Source organism: Helicoverpa zea, chromosome 19, assembly GCF_022581195.2.
Source record: "Helicoverpa zea isolate HzStark_Cry1AcR chromosome 19, ilHelZeax1.1, whole genome shotgun sequence".
NCBI classification, from domain to species: domain Eukaryota; kingdom Metazoa; phylum Arthropoda; class Insecta; order Lepidoptera; family Noctuidae; genus Helicoverpa; species Helicoverpa zea.
In genome coordinates this window covers 6,149,882-6,174,671 of record NC_061470.1, presented here as the reverse complement: position 1 = coordinate 6,174,671, position 24,790 = coordinate 6,149,882, and the positions used below count along the sequence as shown (strand labels likewise).

The window sequence follows — 24,790 nt, the reverse complement described above, 5'->3', positions numbered from 1 at the left end:
TCGCGCTTATACATGTGTATAAATACTGTGAGTATAGCGTTGTTTGATCCGATCTCTATACACAGCAATGTATATGTATGTGTACGGACGGCGGTTTTACGTTACGCTGCGTTGCCAGCCGGCTGTTTGTTAGCGAACGAAGGTCACTCGACTCGAGAGGTGATTTCGCTGTCTTGACATATACATAGACATCTCGGTACGGAGGGTCGTTTTTTGTCCCTTTTTGATGTTATTTCTTTTACGTGCAAGAATGGATGTTCGTTTTTTAACGAAACCTGCCTTATAGTTTCGTGTTTCCACATTGAATACAGTAGCAACTAAGGGAAAAGTTTCATTGGGCAGGTGTCTAAACTGTATTACGTATGAAGGGGAATATTTGTGCATTTCGCAACTATTCACCCTGTATACAGTAATTATTGTGAAACTGCCACCATGTATTTGCATTTAAGCATAGCAACATTGAATTGTTAAGTAAATAAAATTGCTTGTTTGAACATGAAATTGCATCAGTCATCGAGCGAGACGAACAGGTAATAACAGTGAGTCAACTTTAGTTATTTTCTGACTAATTCCACGTATGAAGCCTACTTGTATCTACGAATATAAGGAAATAAACAGACTGTGGTGCCTACGCAGGCACTCTTGTACACTTCAATAATGATGTAGTCATTATGTAAATAGGGTACGGAGCAAGGCGTGATGTTTGACACTTGACACCAGGGTCCTTACAGTCATGAGTAGTTATCTTTGAACGCCAGACTGTTGCCTTTCTACACACGAACTATTAAGTTGAATATAACTACACATGAAGACACGTCACACGTTTTGTGCAAATACATAGTTTTGTATGAAGGAACTATGAAGAGACTTCCTCTGTATTCCGTTTCATAGACAAAAGGCTATAGAAAGCCTAACTGCTACGAGAAAGTTATGTTTCAGGAAGACTATCTTTCTTTGTGCTATAGAATGGAATATTGATAATTTTACTATCAAAGTTGGCTTTTGCCTGAGGATGATGAGTTTAATTATTCTGGAACTGAGACTCTGGAACATTCTTATGGAAGAATAGGTCCTTTTCCTGATACAAAAATAACCACCACAATGCGGGTAAGAGCACAAGCAAGAATGAGTCTATTTATGGGCCTAATTAACTGGCTTCCCGGATGTTTTTCACCAAAAACATTGCACAATAGGTACCTAACTAATGTTATCATCAATTTAAATAACATAATACCACGTGGTTGTATGTTTGCGCCATGAGGTAATCAAGTTTCTATATACTTAATTAACTCTTTATCCAGGCAATTGGCAACCGAATTTTCCTTATCGAAATATTTGTGTTTGGACTGGATTTCCTTTATCACTGTTTATTTAAGCTGTTCTTACAATTTAACGACAGAGTCAGAACTTCTGTTGAAATAATTTAAAACTCACATTTCAAGTTTGTTTTTTCTGTTTTTTTTTTAGCTTCTGAAATGTGTGTCAGTAGTTCTTAAGAAGTTAATTCGGTGTGTTCGCGTGATATGTCAAAAGGTGACAGTTGCAGCGTCAAGGTTAGGGCGACACGTGGGTGGCGCGCGCGCAGCCACGCCGTGCATGTGTGCGCACCAGGATGTCGGTACTTATAACTTATAACATTGCCGTGGATATAGCTGGCTTACCAACGTAATTAAGTTTCTGTACTTGAACCCAAAATGGTTCTTAAGTATAGGATAACAGCGTGTGCAATTAGTTGGCCTTGACTTTGTGACTTTATTACAATTATCAGACTTACGTTTTAAAGGTAATTGTTACCTAACGTTTGGGTTATACGGCTTCAGTTTAGTAATGTGGATTCATCGAATCAGAAATATCAAAATACAACGTTGAAAGTTTCGAATTACAGACTGTCTTTTACGTCAATCCAACACGAGGTCCCACAAATGTACACCCAAGCAATAATTTCATACTACGTAATAAAATTTTCGTAAGAACAGCAAAATATGTAGACACACACAATTTTCTGTTCATCGAATAATTTCTAGTCGAAGTTGCGGGTATTTCGTAATAATTGGCAAGTTCCTCCACATTTGTTTCGATGGTGGAACGACCGATTTACTACAAAACGTCACGCGACTCAACAATGGTATTTGTTTTTCACAATTTTGGCAGTTACTAGCCAAATATAGGCCCATGACATAATATATACAGTAGATACTGGAAATCCCGAAAAATTTTAATTTATTTCAAAAAACCCATGAAATATGATTGCACAGTCTCAAATGTAGATAACCCCTGTGATAACCCTTTGTGGCCCTCGCTCGGGAAAACATGACCATCGATTAATCGATTTTAAGCATAAAGTTTCGGGCGCAAAATCTTCTATCAGGAAATTATTTCGCAAACTACACACGTACTTAATAAAACCTGTCTTTGCACCGGTTGTTCTATGCTCCTAATTTTATTCGAAATTCTAGATCACTGCATGCTTTCTGGACTGTTTTCCTAGAACTTAGTACACTAGTCTGTTACTGTATGAACAACTAATTAGTCTGAATTAACTGCACAACAAACAAGTTACAACTGGGTCATAGTTTATCAGTCTCCTACTGATCTGACCCATCCCTTACGACTCACGAACATAAATAACTGCCTATTTTTTATTACCTCTGAATTCGCGCGAAAAAGGGACAGTACCCTAATAATTGGCCATAGATTTCACCTTTTCTAAGAATAGACAACGATAAATAACATTTATTGGCGTGTTTGTTGCTCAAAACTACGCATTCTTGTTTTTTAGAAAGCAGTTTTTTGGCTGTAGAAAAATAACTTGCTAGAATTTATAAGGCCATAAATACATGAAGTCATTGAATGCCATTCTGAGCCGGTTGTTATTAAGACATTACTGAAAGGTCATGTTAAAGCATTATCACGTAATTATCTTATATTCCTTTAGAAATAATAATGCTAAAGTGCAGTTAGCACTTTCGACAACCTGTCAGTTATTTAGATGAAAGTTAGACCGCATCCATCAATGCCTGAATGGGCACAGTTTTTTTACGACGCACGTATCATGAAAAAAATTACATGTAAGTACGAAAATATGTACCTACTTACCCCACCTACCTACTTCTTTTATTGGATCATATTTCTAAATATCGAAGAGAAGAATGAAACGAGAAAATTCTTAGTATTTTTTCTTTTTTCAAAGACGAGGTCAATGTTTCATGAAAAGGTTCATTTTTCGAGCTGTGGGACAACAATGAGCCTTATACATTTTTTCCCTGAAGATCGACACGTTTCAATTGAGAGGTTTGACATGTTGAAAATTAAAGGGTTTTTGGTGTAATGTTTAGTTTACGTACTAGCAGAAAGCGCCATCAAGGATTTAGATATTGGACCTTCGAATGGAATGCCAAACCCAATCATAGTCGTAGGACCAATAGTAAAACTACATTTGAACAAAATCTTCGTTCATGAATTTAGGTGGAGCCCTAATCTGTAGAACTGGATACCAACGGTAACAGATAGAGCTATTTTTCGCAATTAAAATGTGCATCAAATGGCAATTGGTTTCGCATCCGTGCCGAGTAAGGTGTGTGAGTCAGTCCGTTGTTCGCGCGCACAATAGCGTGAGACTGTGACTCACCGTCACATCTGCCCTGTTATTGCTCTGCATTCTGTTACTCTGTGACTGAGATATTATTTATTCACGCCTGCAATATTCGTGTAAACACCAAGGGCTTTGCGATTCAACTGTACAATTGTTTTATCAAGAATTGTTGATCTCGCTATGTTGGAATTCGTAGCGTTTACTCGTCAACAATCGTAAGCCATTATTTTAGCTTAGGTAGGATAAACAGCAAATCGCTCTTTTTCTTCTCGGGTATATACATAGAAAGAAAAACATACACGGATTAGTTTAATTAAGTTCGTTGGTTCTTTTATGATTATGACTGAATATGGCTGTCGTAATGTAATACACAGTAATACACAGAAGCTACTTCAAATTGTACCAGGTTTATTACCTGCAACATTTTTTGCAAACCCATACAAGAGCCCTTGCCAAGATTGTATAGGATCCCAAAATATGATGAATGCTTTGTTATTTTTTTTTCTTTTTGGAGCCATATTTATGACTTGCAGGTTTACTTATACAAGATTTTGATAACATCATAATGTATTAGGACCACTAACTCCCACGCACATACATACATAATGGCTACAAATACATAAGTTTGCAAATAAAACCTATCTGAATTTCCGTCTATTTTTCTATGGCCCGTTAGTAACCCACAAAGTAGACCATAAATAACGACATTATGGGCTATTTAACCGCTGTCCTACATCCCTAGCTTAGAATTTGGTTTGCCAAGCACGCAACAGAATCGTTATTACTAACAACTGACAGAACGACTGAACGATTTGTGACTAATTTTGCGTACAAGGATGATATAGCAAAGAACATATTTGGGGATATAGGTTCAGCAGTAAAAAGCAAAAGCATAGTACTCCATAGGAAGAATAGGGATTTTACTACTATTATCATTTTGCTCTTCCGGTGGACACTCATGTCTGACGAAGCACTTACAAACACTTTACGTAACAGTAGCTACTACTAGTATTTATTAACGGTAGATATGGTAATAGCAGCATATTTACCAACATCAAACATTCGCAACTGGCTTATCTAAGCACGTAACTTTTGAGTGGCAGTGACACATACGCCATTGTTTCCGAAACAGTACACCTTTGTGTATGAGGCAACACAATGTACGCTGCACTATTGTGAACACTTTATAAACACTAGATGACTATGTGTTAGTTTCTTTGTAAAATTAACACCTAGGCGTAGCTGGGAGACTGTCCTTGCTTCGCCTAGAATCACCTTCACAGCCCGAGAAGGTCATAACTTCTCTGCAAGAGAATTTTTGCAGTGTTCGGTTGTGATAATGTGAATTCCTGTTAATAACATCAATAAACCGTGAACAGTTGCAACCAGTCATTGAATAAACATTTCTTTCTTTTGCGAAGAAAGAAACGTTGTCCGACATATGCGATACACGTATCATGACATCATAACTTAAGTATTGATGTATGCTGATCACTAATTGGTGGTCAGTTTTTGAGAATGTAAAAATATATCTACGTTTGCCAAGACTTATTTACAGAAATGGAGAATAGAGCCTGTAGAGTAACCATGAACTTCTATCAAACCCCGTTAGACGCATTACGTTTCTTTTTTCTGGTAGACTTTTAGAGGCAGACTGAGAATAATTGAATGTGCGTTCGTTGGACGTTATTTCACTTCTCCTTTCTTCTACTTATCCTCTCCAAATTGTTTCACCCCTCACAAGAATCTGTCTTTCAGCATACAATATTTTAATTCAGTTTTATACTAAGGAAGTTTTCTGTCGAAACATTTAGTAATTGCGACCGGACTACGGGACCTACTAGTTATATAAGATAACGTTATCTAAATCCGATTGAAACATAGAAATATTATGTATTAATCAAGCGTTTTTTACGAGCATCCGGTGCTCACCGTCATCCCGTGAGCGTAGGGTGACTGACCCGTGCGTCACAGCTATTCGCGGCCGGATATCGGTCACATTATTTATTTATTATTATTACGTACATAACGGTGTTCATGGGTATTTACTTATTCCAATTTTCAGCCATTATCCTCTATTACACATATTAGTCATTTCTTGTACTGTGTCTGTATTTTTGTTCTCATTATGCAAGTTCAAGAGTGTATGGTGTGTTATGGTGTTGAAAGGGAAAGTCTTGGTGTCTAGACAACGAATGATGGTTTCCATTATACTCTCAATGTGTGGACAAAAAAATCTGAACAGAATTCCAGCATTTGATGACTGACGGTTTATTTGTGTTTTCGAAGTGCGAATCGGTTTTATGTATTCTATTATTAGTTTGGGTTTGTGGTTGGCAACGTGCTTTCATACTTTATTTACTGTTACACAAAAAGGCGTGTGAGTCCCATTAGAGGAACACTGTATGTCCTGCGTTTTAGCAGGACTGATTTCTTCCATCGTGTCGTCACTGTTAATTTTGTAGTGGTCCCGATCAACCTATACTTAGGTAGTATTGCTTTACTACCACTGGTGTTGGTCAGTGTGAGCAGTGGTTTTCCTTCAAGGTTTTATCCGTTTTCCTTTACTTTTGAACCAGATACTTAATTTTGGTTTTCCTTGTTCCAGGCCCGGGCAAACGGATCACGGGCACGGCGGCGGCGCGCTGGCGTACGGCGGCAAGCCGGCGGCGGGGGGTGTGGTGGCGCCGCCGCAGCCCCGGCCTCCGCCCGCGGCGCCCTACGCTCCGCAGCCCTACCCTCCCGCACAGCTGCGCCTGCACCAGCCAGGATATGGATCTGCGGCATTATCATATAGGTAATTTCCTTCTGAGGTTAAAACACACAGTTTAGAAAGGGCACTAAGGAGGTATAAACATCATCATTCGTTCGCAAAACAGAAATTCCAAACACAATATACCAAATTGTCCATAAAGCTAAGCCAAAGGGACTTTGAAGTAAGCATACCTAACTAACTTAAAAGCTATTCCTGGAAAGATGTCATAAACATCGTTCGTACTCACAAACAAGTCAGACCCTGCTTAAGAGTGATAGGGCCGTTTTAGTAACAGGGTTGAATGCCCAGGGCCACACCAGGGCGCCCTGAAGGCGATTAACTATTGCCAGTCGTAGAAGTAATTTTAAAGCAAGAATCAAACTTAGGTAATGGATACTAACGACAGCTTAAGAATTAAGCGTTCAGCCCTAGGTCACACGGTTTAATTTTAGAACCACCCCTCCAGCCTCGATCGATCTATCCTTAATACAACTGAGTTCAGTAATCAGTCCGTAGATCTTGCTGGACATTGAACTCACTCTGACATCAAACTAACGATCCTAGGATATTCCCTTAATCCCCGCTCGACAGCCTGATTGATGAGAAAATTGCGAGCGAAGACGCCCAAACATTACTCGTGTAATTTTCCTTACTTATCTTTGATCTTGAGTTTAAAGTGCAAGCTTAATTTTATTATTCAGGTTCTAGAAACTATTTTTATAAAGATTACCGTATAAAGTATCCGTTAAATACTTTTGATGCCGTTCAAAACATCTTCACAGTCCATAAACCGCAGTTCTAATGAGGTTCTTGACACAATCAGTTCTTGAAACGTGTGAGACAAGTAAACGAGTTGTTTGACTCCATCATTTACTCGCTATTAACAGCTAGGGTACTAAATTGGTAGCGCGTTCAACTTATTAGCGTCTATTGAATTGATTGAACCGTCTACTGTTCTACCTTCAAACCTATTAATACATTTAGTCGTGCCTTCGTCATATATTTCACTTCACAAAAAATCACTTACCTACTTACCTGCTCACGCATTTTTTATTCATGATAAACATTTCACCATTTTGTGAAATATTCGCAAAACACTCGGCGAAGTATGGTTTTTTGTGGAAGTCTTTTCTGACGAGACCCAGAGTTAAAAAAGTTGAATAAAAACTTATTCAATTCGCATCTTTTGAAAAGTTGAATGAAAGAGTTCGTTATTCTCATTCTGCTACATTGCAGGATTCTTTGCTTCTTCAGAGCGGTATGTTTTGAAAGGTGATGCAAAATAATGGGGTCTCTCACAGTACGTACCAAGTTTTACGTAATATATTCAGAGACAACCCACAAAAGGTGCGATTCATTATATAACATACCTAATTCGTTAAAGGGTCCTTTCAAAGGACATGTTTGCCCACTCCCTAGTGCCCCGAAATGGGCTGAATTGTCACTTATTCATATTCAAAATCACAATCTATATTTATCTTGCTGTGTTGTTTTTAAAGAGAGGGAAAGGTCTTCCTTAAATTATTTTCGATTTGAAATTACGAAAAAGTATTTTGACTAGTCATCTGCTGTAAGACTAATAAAAACTTGAAAGTGTTCAAATTGTAGCTTTGTAGTATGTAAGTGCTGTGTACTTCTGTAAGTGACTTGTTCACCATGATGTGATGCATGTGAAACATCCTTCAATTAGTTGTATAGTGGATAGGTCGTTGAAGTACCTAATTTATAAAATAAAATAAAATAAAATAATAACCTTGGTTAGTTGGTGGACGTGACAGCCGGCATGTATCGGAGAAAGACTTCTATATTATTCAGTGACTGGGCACAGTGGCCATTGGCCATGCGGTCTCCATGGCACGTGCTGAGACTTTTATAGTTGTTGAATAGTTGCATGCCATTTCCTTGCTTTATTTTGTCAGTCCCCAAGAAGCCATATGTATTATATGTATACCTGGCACTAGTGTAACATGATAAAAGAGAGCTAATGATTTTTGTGCAAATTCATCTCCCAAATTCTACAGACTTAGAGAAACCAAAAAGAATTAACTACATTCTGGAATCTATTTGGTCATTAGTCTCCAAGATATTTCTGCAAGCTAATCACTATGCCTTCTTATACCAATAGTATGACGAAACTATCTCTTCATCGCAGAATAGTCACAAGAATCCTTGCGAAATTTTCCTATCTGCTGCGTGAGATATTAATGGTCTGGTCACGTCTGGCTGGAGGGAGGGGGGCGTCACGCACGGTCCCACTGCGAATGCCAAGCGTCCCTGTTGTCATTCATAACCATTATCTGCAAGCGAGCATGGGAAACTTCGCTTTTAACTTATGGGATCTGGGTTCAGAGGTTCACGGTCCACAACATATTTTAAACCGAAAGGGATAATATTGGAGAAAACTGTTGCGTTTTACATCGAAGTTATCATATTGTTTTGGATAGGTTTACATTGATATATGATGACTGTATTGCAAATCAAACAATGACTTCATTTCCGATAAGATTATCTGCTGTTGTTTTTTTTTTAAAAGAAGATTTACAAAAGTAGGCTTCATTGACAACTGGCTACTGCGTGTTTCATGTTATGTACTTTTAATCATTATTTCATTCTGCACGGTGAATGAGATGCATTAATTGTATATCTGGGTACGAATTAATGAAATCGTGGAAACATTCTCAATAATAACATTTGTTTTTTTCAAGAAGAGCATTATTTCTTTGAAAAGATGGCGTATCTAATAGATTATTTTATTACGAGAAGTACTAAACTTAAGTAGATAGACGTTTCTAATTGTGCACTTGTATATGGAAGGCAATAAAATCTGAAGCACTGGAAAGCCATCGCGTAATTGCATAGTAAATGCAATTTGAAAGAAACGCTACCGTTCTAGAGTAAATGCATAAGGAAGCTATGCTTGTTTCTTTATGAGTTAATTGCGGTTTTATGGGAATTATAATAACTAATAAATGTCCTGCAAAATTATGGTGTAGGTAATCATAATCACACAGTATGTCTTGTAATATAAATTGATGTGGTTGTTTTGTTCACATAAATAATACCTACTAATATTTTCTAACTTCATGTATCAAACTGCCATCTAATGATGTTCATGGTGGATATTATTTATTTAGTGGTAAAGAAACCGGGACAGGCTGTATATCTTCTAACTCCGTAAGGAGAGGTTCTGGATATATTTCAGGGACATAACTGTGAAGACTGGCTGAATGGCTGAATCAAGCTCACATTTACCTGGCATATCAGTGAGTCAGCGTTTGTTATTATATCTAAGCATCTGATATGAACCCTAGTATTACGTTAATAGTGTCATTATCTCAATGGGTTTTTCTTGAAGAGCTGTCATGCTACTTTTACGCAGATTATACTTGCAGACAAAACAATGTGAACCGGCATTACGACGTGATAAGGAAACAACACCATTGTACCGCCTAGGGTTGCCAATAACAAAGGCCTTTGAAAATATTTTGATAAAATTACGAACATCCCTCGCCGCGGGCGTACTACGCGTTAATTTACAAAAACATCAGCCATGTTTTTCTCGTACCATATTTTTTCGCCGTTCTATTAAAAATAAACGTGACGTCAGAGCTAATTTATGTTAAGCGTTTCGCCTAATTTAATTTTCATGTAATTATTTATACGAATCGCTAAAACTGAACGAACTTTTTATGAGAATTGTTTATGTTTTAATTATGTAACATTCGTATGTGATCTTGGTGGACCTTGAACTAAAGATGGTGGAATATGACGTTATAGGCATCTCATTAGAGGACAAGGCCTTCTTTATCTTACATAACATATTGAATCCGTCTTTATTTTCTAAAATAGTTGTATTTAATAAATAATTCACGGTTATGTTCGCATTCTTCTTGGTTACAAATGTGAGGCGGATTCGTGGTACTACAATTAATCATCGGGATGATTAATTCAGCGAGTGCAACAGCCCTGGGGCTGGCTCGGGAGAAGTAATGCCGGTCTAGCTACGACAATACCCGCCATGGGAAACGATTACAATGTTTTTGCACAATACCTACTCTTAATAATTGAGATTTCTTCACGATCATACAAGCCAAAGTAACCTGAAACACAACCTAATGAGGTCCATTATACTTCTACACCAGAGAACGGATTCAGATTTCACCGTGCGAACAAGAATAATTGTTTTAAAACTTGGTTTTGTAATAATCTGATTAAGTACAACTAAAATATACTGCTAAGTCTGCTTTATCCAACTCATTTGCATACTTTTATTTGCAAAAAGTAAAAACCCACATTGACTGATTCTGTTATGATTTTGCTAAGAATTTACGTTTAGAATTATTTCTTTGTGTGATTTTAGTGAATCTGTGTCTTTCAGAGGCTATGTTAATTAAGTTATTCGTTTGTTTGGTAGATGTGCATGAAATACGTAACGTGTCTTCGTACACGACACGAGGGATCTTTGTTACAGAATAGAAATACTCTATTGATAAAAATCATAAAAGATCTCAATACTATACAGTACCTAGTCGAGCTATTCAATTCTTCCCCTAATATATCTACTATGATGATTTACACAAAAGCTAGCAACAGAAGATGATTGTTAAGAGGTTCCGAGACGTGCATTCTTGTAACAAACAGGCAAACAGCTGGAGTTGGTCCAACCGGCCTGTTATGAAAGGTAGCACAAATAGCCCCGACAGCCGACAAATATCATTCACATGCATTTTACTCGTTTATATTTTTAGTCATGCCACCTGCATTACTCAGTTCTCGAAATAAAATTAAGATAGCGATGGTTTTGTAGTCTCTGAAGTTTGTTCGTCTTGCTGGACCTCTACAATCTGTGCTGGGTTTTATTTTTCTTTCTATGTTACCTACGAACTATTGGGTTCTTAATTCCGTGGTAGGTTTTTCTTTTTTAAAGTTATGGGATACTGAAAAATCGAGGTGTTGGTTGACACAAGTTTGCTCAGAATTGCCAAATGCTAATTTAATTTGTTTGAAATTAGTCATTAATTAATAGAATGGCGTATCTATGAGTCATGTACAGGTATGTGTAACGGTGTTAATCACATAAATAATAATAAATTGATCGTAAACTTTAAATCCGTTCGAGCAATAAAATAATTAAGAATTTCATCAATGCTACCAATATAAACAATAAAAACGTGGGAAATTCAGTATTAGTTCCACCTCCTGCGAATTTTTAATTTTTCGTACATAAAACTGTAAAAATAACATCACGCGATTGTTGAGCTCAATCACCTCTGTTGTTGGTCGTCGTGAAGCACGTGTTTTTATTAAAATATTGTTTTTGCCTAATTTTATTGCCATTTTACGGTAGGGTACGCTGCCACACCACCGCGTACGTGTAGGTATTGTGTTGCCATGTAATCTTACACAAATCGCTGTCTGAATATTTATTTTATTATTATACCTGTTATTATTTTTTGCGGAAAACATACAATTTACTGTTGATTGTCACTATGTCATGTTCAAGCTATTAGTCATGTGAAAAACAATAAGTACAATAACTAGTACAGTACAATAGTACTATTCATATCAACTGATGATTAACTTATCTACGTATAGATTATTTTAATACTAATGAACTCGTCATTGGAATGTAAGACAAGAGATAAGTTATTAACTGTTAATGAGTATGGGTACCTACTTCAGTTCCGTTATTCATTTACTGTGGCCTCAGAAATGATACATTGATAGAGTTTAGTTGGGTTTAAAGGGAACACCCGAACAACGGCTTCGAAAGACCTTTCATCATTTTAGAACTCGCAAATACGTGACATTCTTGTGGTGATGTTGGCAGTCCTGTTGGCGGGCGCGTTCGGTTCAATGTTTATTTTTTATTATTATTCAGCGCGCGTCGCGGCCCGGCCACCACGTGGTGGCCAACGTGGCGTGCTAAATAAAGACGCGTAGACGCGTATTGTCGCGTATCGCCATCACGGTTACGTCATACCCTGTCTATAACATTAGACTACTTTCGTCAAACAGGATGAGGTTACTTACATCCAGCCACAATTTAGTAGTCTGGCATAAAAGTAACACACCACAATTTATAAACCCACGTTCCAAGAAATAAAACCGGTTATGTACAGTTTTCTTAAAACGTGAATGTATGGGCGATGGCATGGCCACGTCGTGCAGGAAACTCTCTCGCTTATTGCAATCTAAAAATGTGGTTTCATAAAACCATGTGAGAAATTGATAGGTCAGTATCATGCCGCGTGGTATTGCGAGCAGCACAAGGAAAATCCTTATCATTTGCTCATGAAGATAAAAATAGTTCAAGTTCAGTTTCAATCACATTTGATACGTTGTTATACATTGTTGCAAAACTTGATAAACAAGAAAGAACCTACTATTTAAGTATCACCGATTTATCTATTGCGACAATTTATTCAGAAGGAAGAGTTGAACACCTTGTATAAGCTAAGTGTCAAAACTCCGGCTTACATTATTTTACCCCCCTTATAAAAAGATAATACCAAAGGACAATGGGCGATTCCGGTCCAAATGTCCACCACGAACGAGACCTATATGGCCAGATAGCCCGTTAAATATAGAACATTTTTTGTTATGAAAGTAAAAAAATATATAATGCCAGAAAAAAGTTATAGCAAAATCAAATAAAACATTTTATAGATTTTTTCAATTTCATTTTTTCAATTACTTTTCGTGATATTCGATTTTCGCACTTTCTGTAACTTCTGATAAAATAGAATTGTTCATTATTAAAGAGAAGACACCACCAGTTACATCGAACTGTCTTAGATCCAGGCACCGCTGAGTATATTCAAGCACTTCTGGCGCCTCAATTGGTTAGTGATTCGTACATCCATCGGGTAAAAAAATATGGGCTGTTTATATGCAAATGTGTCTTACTCATCTTAGTTTTAGATAAAGTGCGGAAATGGAAGTGGAATAAAATAAAAAATAATAATGATAACATACAAAAACTACCGAAAATTAAGAATACATTTTTGGCTATAACTTTTTTTTGGCATTGTTTTTTTTTTACTTTCTTAGTAAAAGTTACTCTAAATTAAGTGGAGTATTTAATTATATAGGTCTCGTTCGTGGTGGACATTTGGACCAAACTTCATACATTCTTGCCCAATCTCCTTTAAACAATATCAAAAAATATAAGCAAGTATGAATCTGAAGTGAACTTATTTGTGTAACGTCGCGACCCTGCCACGGCTACAGTTAGCCCCCCTCCCCCCGCGCTCAACCTTGGCCTTGTCGCGGCGCGGCATGCGATCGGCCACAGATTACTAACAATACCTACGCATTTATTTTCACAACCCGCCACATTTATTACGAGATCGTTTATTAAGTTCAGTGAAAGTTTACTGGCATTCATCGATGCAGTCTGTTCAAAAGTTTATTTAGGTAACTTTTCAATAACAGCTTTGTTGCGATTGCTGTTAGTCTAGGTTGTTTATTTTTAGATTATAAAAATACTTTTTATATTTTTCTATCTCAAGTAGAACACAAGAAGTAGGATTTACTTTTTTTTGTTGACCAGGCTGTATACGACCAAAGATCCGTGCTCGGTTACGTTTAAAAATAAAATGACTGCCAAATTGGTAATGTCAAATTCGGAATGGAGATTTTTCCAAAGAATAAAGTAATGTTAAAACGAATATGTATTCAGGTATTACTGATAGTGAACTGTTATGTAATGATTCCAATTTTAATGGAAGCGAGTATTGGTAGGTACTGATTACTGAAATGGTGAAACTGCGTCTGATTTTTTGTCCTGTGTAATGGCTGGCGGCTAACTACGAAATAATTCAGCCTACCATATTTTGTATGTGAGTATAGTTTTACGTAAGAGTATAAAAACTTGCACAATAATGATCTCCAAATTCATGCCTGGCTTTGAAAGGCGATACAGTCTGAATTGGCGTTACGCCTGCCATCTGTTCTGCTGCACGCTAAACAACTTTGGATTGAGGTCATTGACGGTTGACATTTAAAGGTATCCCAACATGGAGGTATTATTACCACGCCAAAGAAGACACGCGAAAAACGGGACAATAAGATTTTTATGCAGGAAGCATTCTAACTAAATTAACATTAAATCAACTAGGGTATACTCATCCATGATGTACACCGGTAAACAATGTCGCGTTGTACCATCACCAAGGACCAAGGAGTCCCATACACAAAGGCTATTAAGTTCCAAGTTTCCATCCATGTAATATGCCGTGTGTATCATTCATTAGTTAAGCAATTTCCTAGTCTATAATCGACCCAACAGACACTTTCATCCATCGATTAGTAGTCCAGCACGTTTTACACGTTGCACCCCTTACTTCGACTATTTAAATGCTTTAGAACCCTCCCATCCGCTTGCCCACCCCACGAACAATGGGAAACCACCATCTGTTACTTTAACCGCCTATTTGCGTCGTTATTATTATTCTGGCCATAAGAAAGTTTTCTTACAGGTTATTTGGTCTAACACGCCGAATTATACAAGTCCAATTTTCGGTAGGATACGTAGTTTTGACGGGAAATCTAAAATTGCGTATAACAACAAAATATTAAAGTTGTAGTTTCTGAATCCAGTGCAGTAACCAGTGGTTTCTATATGGCTGAGTTTACGCGTTTACTGCAGTCCTATTGAAGGTAGGGCATCGTCCAAATACATCCGTCCGTTTTGCCCTTGGTTCCGATCCAAATTGTTCTTCAAATTTAGAAAACAAGTCCATCAATATCAATTTCTGCAAATCATAAATGGAATGCTTTGACCGTTCCTAACTGGTCTGCTGGCTACATTTACTCGAAGGCCAAATCAGGGCATCGAATTGAACAACAAGTTGGAAACTAAACCGAACTTACTACAGAACTCGTGGTCTTCAATAGAGAAGCCTTATAAAACTAGTTCGCATCTAATCACGAGTTTGATTTAACACACAATAAATGTGTGACGTACTTCCGAAACAATTTCTTACGTATGTGTTTGAACTTTCTTCACAATTTCCTTGTAACCAGGATACTTGACTGAAGTCTTTAAAGATCTTAACTTCTGTTAAGGCTCATTTTCATAGATTTGGGATGGGGAAAATTTGTGTTCACGAATGCCATAGGGCATCCCATGTGGTAACCATATTCACTGGTCGATGCTCCCTCATCAAGATTGTCTTATAGTTCGGCCATTCAGAGAATGCGTTCCTGACACGTCGCGATTGAACTGACGACGTAACTTTGCAATGGCGTTGCAGTTACGATAAAAATATTTTTGCTGGTTGTTTACCGTTTTAACAATTGAGGAGCATTAAAACAACATTATTATATCAATAATCAATGAATGTTATAATTTTGTGCCAAACTGAGTGTCAAATAACTTGGTAAACAATATTTTTCTAAATCTATACTGCGCTATTACAAGGTTATGTCAGCGGTTTATATTTTGTAGTGCTGTGCTAAAAATAACAGGCAAGTATCGTAATCTGTTCTTATACAGTTATAATATAAAATAATACGTTTTGATTTTCTTTTTAAGAATTGGAAAATAATGGACTATAAGACTTAATTATAACGTTTATGAAATATAAAAATAAAACTATGACCAAACCGCATTTTTATACTTAGATTAAAAATGGTAACCCCAAATGGCGTTATGGGCCGCCATTTTGTGACGCTAAAACAGTCGTCCGTTGTCGTTTCGTGCGCATAGACCACGTTTTTCAAGTGTTTTCGATCTGTTTTTATTCGATTACCCGGCTTTTGTTAGACCGAGATATCAGGATTGATTCTGTTATTGATAATAATATAATTATACATGTAGGCGAAGATGATGATGAAGACACCACCTCCTCAAGCAAATCGGAGTCTGATTAATATTCTGTTCGCACATTCAATTCAATGTACTTGTAACAAAGAATAAATAAAACAATTTTATTATATGAATATTACCTTTTTTTGGTTTCCACTTAAATAACTAAAATATAAAACAAATGATTCCGCCAATTTAAAACGAAAATAATCTTAAAATAATGCGGCGGTTCATTTTGAAGGAACGGTAACGAACTCAGTGTTATGTTGTGCCCATCACTAGTCGTGACTAACTGATAGGTGTCAGGAACGCATTCTCTGAACGGCCGAAGTATAGTTATACACCTTTCTTGCATTTGTTTTGATAGAGAAGGATTGGTAGTCCCCGCACCAAGTCCATTGTTAACGGAATTCCTGCGTGCAATACATACAGGGGCTGAGTTGTCGACCAATGAAATGAGTCTGTTACACAATTCCACCCTAATCTTCGTGGTCTTCTGTTGGTGACTTTGGTTCTAACAAGTGTTGTCTATGTTTCAGGGACAGCAGCTACGTCCGCGGCGGCGGCGCGGTGGGGTCGGTGGGCGGCGTGGGCGCCGTGGGCGCTGGCGCGGCGGGGGCCGGCGAGTACCGCGGCGGGCGCGTGTCGCTGCTCGGCGCGGCCTACCTCCCCCCGCCCGCGCCCACCGCGCATCACCCGCCCCCCGCAGACCCTCCGCCTTTCAAGAAGATCAGACTCTCAGCTGATCGGACGCCGCTGTCACATCATCAGCCGCTTAGGGTTGATACTAGGGTCAGTATCTGCAGATTCCTCTAGATGAAACTTACGAGCGAAGACATAACTCAATGATAAGAAACTGTAAAACCATAAACCCAATTCCCAATTGGTTTGTTCAATTTTAGGTGCAATAAAAGCCACACGTGATAAAGTTGCAAATAAGCCATCAGTGGCATTTTTGTTTAAAGCATCCACCTCAGGATTTACGAGCCATTATCTTAACAAATCTTTTCTGTACTTTCCAGGAGCCGGTGAACCAGTATAGCACAGTAGAAGTACTATCTCCAAATCCCCCTTCGGAACCCACGATGGAGGATCAGAGCTTTAGGACCACCAAGGATGACTTATTACAACAAATATCCAAGGTAAGGTGTGACTGACAGTTATTCTCTCTGGTTTGACCCAACAAAAATCCAAAATTACACTTAAGCCTTCGGAAGTGACTTCAATTCGAAAGGTATTCCATCCTGGGAACTACTGCATAAACTTTTCCAAAGTCAAACTTAGGAATGATGGAAATAAATAATTAGAATTCTAGCAAGAAGGACCCATTTGCAATTTGGTATTACATTTATCAGTTTAATTTACTTACCCCTAGATATTTGAAATATGTACCCATGCTAACCGTACCCTTTCTAACTCCCCAGGTGGACCGGGAGATGGCGTTATCAGAGTCAACGCTATCCAAACTGAAGAAGAAGCAGGAAGAGTTAGAACAGACTGCCTCAAAGCCCGCCAGGGCTGAGGAACCTGAGGAAACCGTGCCTCGGCACCGGAGCCTCGCGCAATGCGTCTACGCAGAAAATAGGAAAAAGGTTCTTACCATAGCAGTTGTATATAGCATAGATACCCATTTCGTCGACAAAGCTAATATTTTGAATTAATACATCGTTAACAACTAACAAGACATTTGTAGGAAGTTTTGCGGATGTTTTTGCTGTTGTTTTGACTTTTTTGAGAGGATAGATTCTGCTCTGCAATTGAAAATAGTTTAGGATAAAGTATTGTGCTTGATAAATAATTGTACAGAGGAAAAATGGTTAGCGTAGGTTGCCTACGGCTGGTGCAAACGGATATTATGTATAAGAAAGAAATGGTTTTCGGCCATTATGATGGCTGAAAAATATACATAAACCTGCTTTTGTGATGGATAAGGAACCATTTTCTCGCTATTCATAATTATCTATTCTGTAAAATATATTGCAACAAAAACTACGCCATGCCTTCGACGATTTTAATAATTTGATGGACCATAATACCTAGTAGTTAGGCACAGTTAGGCCTCCATTATCTCTATTATGGCTAGTAAGATATTTAAAAAGTTAATAGAAACTGCTAAATATTCCGTAAAACCACTAATAAATCTGTTGTAAATAGTTACCTTCATGCCATGCTCCTTCCGGGATGTAAAAACTACAAATAGTGTATCAGTTGAAAGGAATATATCTAGACTTTTAGGCTTTGCGAGGCTACGAAAGCCATGTTACTATATAGTTAGAACCCAGTCACTTGCTCGGTGACTTAAGAATTTGATTAGTGTCTGTATTTTTAGGTAAGACATTAAAATCATTATCCTAAAAATATACAAAAGGATAAGTTAAAAATCAACCTAAATAGTTAAATGCTAGAAGCATTGTATTTTCCCGACAGAAAGTCCTGGTATAATCTGGTTACCTTGACACCATCCATGTGTTTGACTGTGTCTCGTGACACAAAATTTTACTCTTGTGTTAGTTTTAGGCTATACATAGAAAAAACAAAAGTGAAAACGTAGAATCGTCTGATTTTTCTGAACTCCAAATAGTTAAGTTATTATCCTATATCATGTTAGATTTAGATAGTCATGCGCAGGTCCTCCTGTAGCAAATTGTAAGCAACTGTTCTCAACTAGGAGTAGAGTAAAAGAAAATACATGATTTGATAATACTTACATGTAGGTAAAAGTTATCTGTTTAATAGATTCAACACTATATGTAATGTGTATGTGACGTTGAATCCCGCGGTGCCAATCGTCTGATACATTGTTGTTTTTTTTCCTTCCCAGATCAGCATGGATAATAAGCGGCAAATGGTATTTATAATTTGTTTTTATAAACTATTATAAGTACTGAGACATTTTATTTCTAGTAGACATTTCATTTTCGTAGATAAAGTTACAAAATTAGTATTTTGTATCGTAAGTTATATCTGTGTTAGAGTTGTGTATTGTTATTATGAAATAGCATGCTGGTATATAGTTCTATGTAGGTATATGTGTATCTATGTCTAGCGTTAGATCTTATGAACGAATATTTAGCATATCGACTGCAAGCAAGCAATACCTCCTATCTGACATTTTTGTTTCAAAAAACCAAAAAACTTGTATCTACCATAAACTACCTTTAGATTCAAAATAAAAACAAAAAACTTTATTAATCAATACTATGCTTAGAAAAAGAAAACTTGGATTTTCAGTACCTATCTCATTATACCTTCCTCGGAATAAGGATTTTATTAAGTTTTATTGTTCCCCTTTAAAATCCACCCGGAGTCAGATAGGAGGTATTGCTTGCTTGCAGTCGATATATTTATGTATTTTGAAGAAGAAATGTCTGTGAACCTCTTTTTTCTGTCTTATTACTCATACTGTGAACGTGATCTTGTAAAAAACATGCTGCATGTTTATTTGGTGTTTATTTAGTTTTAGAAACCTTTTACGCTCGATTTACTTATAACTTTGTGTCTACTTAATACACTAATATAATTATGTAGCTGTAGTTTTGGCAAATTAGTTAGCGCGGGTTGCACCATTCTACTATAACAATAACCAACCGTCAAATCGCTGCCTATTGCACAAATCGGCGATTTGATAGCTGGATATGGTTCGGTTATCGTTATAGTTAAATGGTTTAACCAATGGTTACAGTAAACTTTACTATATTATTTTAGCTGTAGAAGAATTCTGAAAGCTTCACGGTTGCAGTGGTTTCATGAAAAAGGTTCACAAATATTTCTCCATTGTTATGTTATTGTTTCTTTATGTATTTTGTTGTAGGTATGTGTTTTACTATCTAGTTCACACTAGGAATGAAAGGATTGAGTAATTGCAGATCATATTTGCTAACATTGTACATGTATGGAACCACAATGTGCTTGCTCAGCAGAGATAAAGATAACTATTTAAGAAGAATTTACTAAGCAAGGTTTTCTGTTTAGTAATTTGACCCAACTGTTAAATGGGGGTTATGCCTGTCCACAAGCAGCCTTAATTACGGCGGAATTCCATAACCTATCTATCCAGTTGATTTTTTTACTAGAGGTACTTAGGCGGTTGACATAACTTGCATGAGTCTAATGTCAAAATTCCATCCTTAGTAAGCACATCATCGCATAGATATGTTATTAAAATCCACAACAAGCCCATACACGTTATAAAACCCCCTCCTTTTTAATTATTTTATCGTATCATGGACAGTGAAGTGGTCAGATATATCCAACATATCCTGCAATCTCAACCCTATCATTCCTTACCCCATACAACGCTCAGTCTAGTAATATCTTCCGTGTACCAGCAGGCATCATCAGCCCACGCAGTGCTCTCACACCTGGGTCCGCCCGTCCTCTACCCGTTGTACAACCAGCCCCAGGACACAGAGGTCTACCACGAGAATATTAGGAAACATAGGACCTTTAGGAAGAGGTTGGCGGAACATATTAGGAAGCTCAAACTTGAGGCTGAGAAGGTATGTGCTTACAATTAATACGTATTTTTCGTATACCTCAGTTAAATAAATAAAGATTTGCATCCTCCGTTGCAAGATCCTCCGTTTCGTATGTCATTATTGCCTGTTTTGTTTGTATAAGCGCCGAAAAATTGAATACTTATATATTCCAAAGGAACTGTCAGTTCGGTTGCAGTAACGCTTCGGATCCTAGTCAAGCCAAGGCGATGTGATATAAAAATAATAACTTTTGAAAAATATTATTAAGAGCTTTATAACTAGCAAATGGAAATCATTATTTACTGTAGGTATGTGTTTCTAAAATATATCTATGTGTTGTTGACAGCGGGAAGACGCATTAGCAGAAGCATACAGCAGAAGAGCAGCAGAATGGTTAAGAAGAGTCGAGAGGATAGAACAGGGACAGAAGAGGAAAGCTAAGGACGCCAGAAATAGAGAATTCTTTGAGAAGGTAAGAGAACAATGGGTAACATGTTTAAGTAAATGCATTATCTTGACAGAGAAATAGATATCAGTAGAACGCTCTAGAAAACACAAAAATGATCAGAGATTTGTCGTTTAAGACGTCTCAGAAACATTGACTTTCGAAGAAATAATTAGCCACCACTCTGGTGCGTGTTTTTTAAACTATTATTTTAGTACCTATCTAGACCCTTCATACCTCATGCCAAATCATCCACATAACAAACTAAATCCAACCTCCCTCCCCAGGTGTTCCCTGAACTAAGAAAGCAGCGCGAAGAACGAGAACGGTTCAACCGATTAGGCGCCCGAGTGAAGTCTGAAGCCGAGCTTGAGGAGATCGCGGACGGATTGCACGAACAGGAGCATGAAGACAAGAAGATGAGGTCCTTGACTGTGGTGCCGCCGCTGCTGAGGGACCCTAGTGATACCACGCCCGTTTATATTGATACTAATCGTTAGTATTGACTGTACTTATTTTTATTTATATAGAGCTAATGTCTAACTTCTGTGGTTCATCATAAATCGATGGATAGATAGTTTTCAGAAATGCTCCGTTAGTGACTTTAACTCACACAAAGTAGGACTACTTCTCAAAAAAAAAAAAAATGGCCATATTTACAATAACAATAAAAAATATGGTAGTACAGCTTTCCTTATATTCTACCTGCAAATTCGTAGTATCGCCGTATATTTACTTCGATAACGTAACAGAGAGACATAGGTATGACCTAAGTAATATCATTATGTAGTTAAATGTGACTAGCATAGCATACAACATAGCAATTCCATAATATAGGCAAAGTTTATTTCTAATAGATTTAAAAAAGACACTAAGGCAATGTCATAGTTTATCCCTCAATTGACATTTCTCAGGCAGATCTTAAGTCAAGAATTGATGTTGTAAATATTTAAGTAAATAACTGACTTTTATTAACATTCATACAGCCCTATCTGCAGATCTCATAGAACTAACCTTTTCCTTCTCCCACAGGACGGTGCATGGACATGGAGTCGGAACACAAAGAGCTGCAACTCCGCAACGTGTGGTCTCAGGCTGAACGGGAGCTCTTCCGTGAGAAGTACCTCCAGCACCCCAAGAACTTCGGACAGATCGCATCCTTCCTGCCGAGGAAGAGTGTGCGGGACTGTGTGAGGTGAGTTTAAAGCCTGTTGAGGGATGCCGTATGCGAAGGGTTTGGTCCCTAGAGTAATGGTAGGAACCACAGCTGTGGTGCATAAACTCCAAAAGGAAAAATACGAGTCAGGTCACTATGGTTGCCTCGGGACTACAGTACATAAAAGGCCTACGACGGAACACGACGGTTTTTAGACAGTAAAAGTCTGACACTCCTTCACCGCTGCTAACCCGCAGCGGGAGGGGTCATTTGATGATTTTTGACGTCGTTAAAAAATAAGGTCACTCGTTGCAAGATTTTAGCACTAGACAGAGTGTTTTCTAATTCATAATCAAAGTATTCCTGATTGTTATTTAATGGAATAGTAATAAAAAGAAAACTCAGCACAGAAAGATCTGTATAGAACGCAATCTCCTCAATTGTCTAATGCCAGGGCTTACGGATGGTGGTTTTTTGAACCGGTCATAGGTTGATCTACCAGAATCATGAAATTTCAATTGGTTTGCGAGATTCAGTTAATTAACCTTCGCAGATGCCAAGCTTACTTACAATCACCCCCACGACTTATCCCAAGGTCTTAATTACTTATTATTAAACCTTCTCTTCTCTGCACAGATTCTACTACCTATCAAAAAAAGCGGAGAACTACAAGCAGCTGCTGAGGAAGCCGCGACAGAGGCGGTCGGCTCGGAACCCGCCGCGAGCGCAGCCCGAGCCCGAGCTGCCGGCTGGAGTCACCACCAGGCTGCAGCGGAGCCAAGGTTAGTATGCAAAGCCTCTGATCTTAGACGTTAAGTGACTAAATTTGCAGTAGTCCACATCTGTCTAACTGGTCTAGTAGACGCCTACCTACTGACTACTGAAGGTCTCGAGTTCGATTGCAATTGCAAGGTATACTTTCTCAAAAGTAATCAGCCAGCAGCACAGGGCACAGGACACAGGTGCACTCCTTATTCCGTCACTCTCATAGCCCTATTGGTAATGTCCTGTGCAGCTGGTTGATCTTTTTAGAGAAAAAAGACTCCTTGGCTGACCATCTGGACGCCATTATTACTGGCAATCCAGTGTAAACAAAAAGAAACAGTATTCTAGTCTGGAAAATTGGGATGTACATTTAACTCGTTATTAATAAACAGGGATTAAAGTTGTACCATGGACTTAGACACCACTGACTGTGTTTCGGATGGCACGTTAAACTGTGTGTCCCGGCTATCATTGAACATCCTTGGCAGTCGTTACGGGTAGTCAGAAGCCAGTAAGTCTGACACCAGTCTAACCAAGGGGTATCAGGTTGCCCGGGTAACTGGGTTGAGGAGGTCAGATAGGCAGTCGCTTCTTGTAAAGCACTGGTACTCAGCTGAATCCGGTTAGACTGGAAGCCGACTCCAATATGATTGGGAAAAAGGCTCGGAGGATGATGGAAAGTTGTACCATGGAAAAAGAAAGGAATAATAAAACATTTTCATCGGCTTAGACTTGCATTAACTTAACCCCCTATTTATTAGAAAGGGGGCTAAGGTTTTAAGCTTATACTAATACAACTATTATCCTCAGGTACGACAGCGCGAGGGACGGAGAACAAAGAGCCGAACATGGATGAAAGCATGCCACAGGTCACTGACCCCGTCACCTGCATACCTATACCTACCGCAGCGCCCGCGCAGCCACCTAGGTCAGTACATAATACTTTACTAATTATTTTATTTATTTTCCTTGAATGAAACGAAAATAGCACATAGTTTTACATTTGTAAGACACCAAAAGTAAAAAGACGCTCATCACACAGTGAAAACACAAATGAACCACTTGACGGTTAGGAGAGTCAAAAATAGTTGCTCATCCTACGGTAAAAAAACATATGAAGGATTCATCGGTTGGAAAGGACAAAAAATTGTTGACATAAAATTATGCATGCCATCTAGCATTCTTGATTGATAAAATAACTGTCAGATTCATCTAGCTATGTATAAACTCTATGCTCAGTGGTTAAGAGAACATAAAGGAGTGATACAGCAGCTTAAATAGTTTAGGTATATTTTCTAAATGCATTCATTATAATAAATTAATCATAGTTTAAAGTAAAACCCGAAATGGAAGCTACAGTTGTGTGATAGCATGTCTAGATAAATCGGAGGGCAGGAGGGCAGACAGTGGCAGACATTGAAAACGTTGTCTGCGCAACACAGTCGTTAGTTGTTAATACCCCACGTTAGGGGTAGATGGCGTTACTTGTATCAGTCAGTTCGGGAAACTGAAATATAAGGGTGCGTTTAGAGTTTAGACCTAAGGAACATTGAATTTGAACTGAAGTTAAGATAGTAGCATTATTTAAAAGTATATTAGTATTATTTTCCTTCCAAATTATATGTAAACAGACACAGAGCATTATTTTAATGTTTTTTATAATAGAATTGGCCAGGTGGGGATCGAGAGGATATTCGCTACCCTTTCGTTTTAACACACCTCGGGAATAGTACAGAACAGAACTCAAGTCAAGTTTAGACTATGCTTTCCTCTGGAAATGGCTGA

At 37.9% G+C, this 24,790-nt stretch overlaps 1 protein-coding gene across 7 annotated transcripts in view; it reads left to right on the top strand.

Moving 5' to 3' along the window:
* The window catches only part of LOC124639501, a 108,429-nt gene that overhangs the window by 59,591 nt on the left and 24,048 nt on the right, over nt 1-24,790 (top strand). For 4 of the 7 annotated variants that reach the window (XM_047176898.1, XM_047176901.1, XM_047176897.1 and 1 more), the window contains 11 exons: nt 6,201-6,389; nt 16,701-16,953; nt 17,184-17,303; nt 17,586-17,753; nt 18,983-19,009; nt 20,490-20,660; nt 20,986-21,111; nt 21,372-21,579; nt 22,117-22,279; nt 22,877-23,022; nt 23,816-23,933. In XM_047176898.1, coding sequence (XP_047032854.1) covers nt 6,201-6,389; nt 16,701-16,953; nt 17,184-17,303; nt 17,586-17,753; nt 18,983-19,009; nt 20,490-20,660; nt 20,986-21,111; nt 21,372-21,579; nt 22,117-22,279; nt 22,877-23,022; nt 23,816-23,933 — 1,689 coding nt within the window. The remainder of the gene's footprint in view (nt 1-6,200; nt 6,390-16,700; nt 16,954-17,183; nt 17,304-17,585; nt 17,754-18,982; nt 19,010-20,489; nt 20,661-20,985; nt 21,112-21,371; nt 21,580-22,116; nt 22,280-22,876; nt 23,023-23,815; nt 23,934-24,790) is intronic. The other 3 variants (XM_047176896.1, XM_047176900.1, XM_047176899.1) reach the window with 3 other exon arrangements.